This window comes from Miscanthus floridulus, chromosome 7 (genome assembly GCF_019320115.1).
Source record: "Miscanthus floridulus cultivar M001 chromosome 7, ASM1932011v1, whole genome shotgun sequence".
NCBI classification, from domain to species: Eukaryota; Viridiplantae; Streptophyta; class Magnoliopsida; order Poales; family Poaceae; genus Miscanthus; species Miscanthus floridulus.
This window is the reverse complement of record NC_089586.1, coordinates 102,250,097-102,252,326: the sequence shown is the minus strand read 5'-3', so window position 1 is coordinate 102,252,326 and position 2,230 is coordinate 102,250,097. Positions and strand designations below refer to the sequence as shown.

Genomic DNA, 2,230 nt, shown 5'->3' with positions numbered 1-2,230 from the left:
TCACTTCTTTGATTGACGATGGGTGGCGTGCGCGCGCTTTTCATTTCGTGCTGCGTTGGAGATGATCGGTGGACGAATCCGGCCGTAATTTAAAAGGTGTGTGCACCTTTCGCGAAAGCGTTTCGTGAGGGCATTAGTCCAAATCGGGCTAGATCACCTTTAAATAGCACTAGTGCTTGCTACTTGCTACTACTAATTAAAAGATTTATTATATATATAACCCCATTGAGCAACGGAGAATGAATGAAAGGAAAGGAGCTAGATGCGCGGTTAGTCGTGCACCATACCATATTCTTGCCCCACAATCCAAGCAAAGACAGACAGACTGGACACTGGAGGAGCGAAAGGAACGGGCCGGGGATGAATTGGTTTTTTTATACGTGGAACCTAATTAGAGCCATTTCTCCTTTAGACGCAAAGGAGAAATAAATCTAATTAGGTTCCATTTCTGCTGATCCAGCGCTGCACTGCATGGTTTACATCGCTAGTTCCTTCCTGGACCACTGACGCAATTACAGTCCATAGCCAGACACACGAACGAAGCAGCTCGAAGCCGCGTGCTCTAACTTGATTCTCGTCGTCGTCGTCGACGACTGCGCAAAATATTCTATTTTTATTGGACTCAGTACTCCCACAGCAGCGGCGGCTCCTCCAGGCGGAACGCGCCGGCACCGGCGGCGCCGGAGAAGCACACGTCGTCGTACCACGATGGCGCGCACGAGAGCTGGCACGACGAGGCCCCGTGTCTTAGGTCCAGGAGGAGGTCGGGGAGGTCGAACAGCGCGTCGTCGGGGTTGTCCAGCGCTGGCGGCGTCGAGGCGGAGACGTCGTCGGAGGCGGCGCTGGCGTCCGGGCCGTCATCGTCGGGGTCCTCCCTGGCGGCGCCCGCCGCATTGGCGGGGGCCGGGAAGTCCGCGGCGGCGGCGAGCGCGGCGGCGGCCTGGACGTCCTTGGGCGCCGCGGTGGCCGGGCGCGGGAGCTCGCTCGCGAGCTCCGGGAAGTTGAGGTGCGCGGCACGGCCCTTGATCGCCAGCGCGGCCACGTCGTGGGCGCGCGCCGCCATCTCGGCGGTGGCGAAGGTGCCGAGCCAGATGCGCGACTTCTTGCGCGGCTCCCGGATCTCCGACACCCACTTGCCCCAGGCCCGCATGCGCACGCCGCGGTACGTCGGGTGGTGCCCGTCCTTGGTGCGCCGCCGCTTCTTGCTGCTGCTGCCCGCGGCGGAGGCGGAGTCGGAGGACGACGCGGTCGGGGACGCGGGAGCCTCCACGGAGGACAACGAGGTGGGCTCGGAGGAGCCGGAGGACGAGTCGTCCATGGCCATGGATCCTCGGCTCGTCGTCCCCTAGCTTCCTCCTGCTGTTGTGGGGGTGTGTGCGCGTTGGTGGAGTTGGTTGGCAGCAGAGAGCTGCTGCCTGCCTGGTGCCGGGAGGAGAGTGACTGTGCGAGGAGGAGGAGGCGAGAGTGGCGTGGTGTGGTGAGGTGGGAGCTGAGACCGCGGGAGCGAGGGGGTTTTATGATGAGGCGATGAGGTGTAGGGAGACGTGGAAAGAGGACAGAAGCTGCTCCGTCACTCTTCCCTGCGGGCAAGGGAACAGTTGTAGCAATACGGGGAGAATGCCGATTGATCATGGCCCATGGGACACTACCACACAACATCACACGTTTTTGGGGGCGGAGCTTCCTATTAGGGTGATGATTTCTATGGTACGGTGGATAAGCCGGCTGATGCTGTTTTATCAGAAGAGAAAAATACTGTATTATAGTCGATAAATTCAAGCGAATAAGGCGCAGGAAAACGTAACCTCTGGTTACCTGCAATTTAGTGCAATTAGTGCTAAGGATCCATTTGGATTCTCTAGTCTAAACTTTATAGTGAGCTAAAGTTGAGAGGTTAAACTTTAAACCACTTTACCTCACTCGTATAGTCCAAACTTTCTATGAAGTTGGCTAAGGTTTAGACATTATTTTAAACCTCATGTTCAAAGCCTCGAGAGCTAAAATGATCTAGTGCCAGTGGCTAAACTCTAGACATGGAATTCAATAAACTGGGCCCTAGTATATTCCAAGTGTCATGTACAGACAGATTTAATTCTTTTTTGACGTCAGTGTTGTGGCCTTGTGGGCACTGCCACGTCCTGCCAAATGCGCGCGTTGTCAAATCACAGAGCGTTTTGCAATGATAGTCTCTGAAAACCACCCTTCTGTTTGTACGTACAGCATGCTGAAG

The 2,230-nt window shown here is 56.0% G+C and overlaps 1 protein-coding gene across 1 annotated transcript; it reads right to left on the bottom strand.

Annotated features, from left to right (window-relative positions):
* Positions 1-261: 261 nt before the first annotated feature.
* LOC136464025 (ethylene-responsive transcription factor ERF039-like) lies at positions 262-1,481 on the bottom strand. Its single transcript, XM_066462992.1, has one exon. The coding sequence runs from the start codon at positions 1,322-1,324 to the stop codon at positions 623-625; it is 702 nt and encodes a 233-aa protein (XP_066319089.1). The 5' UTR covers positions 1,325-1,481; the 3' UTR covers positions 262-622.
* Between the last annotated feature and the right edge of the window lie 749 nt (positions 1,482-2,230).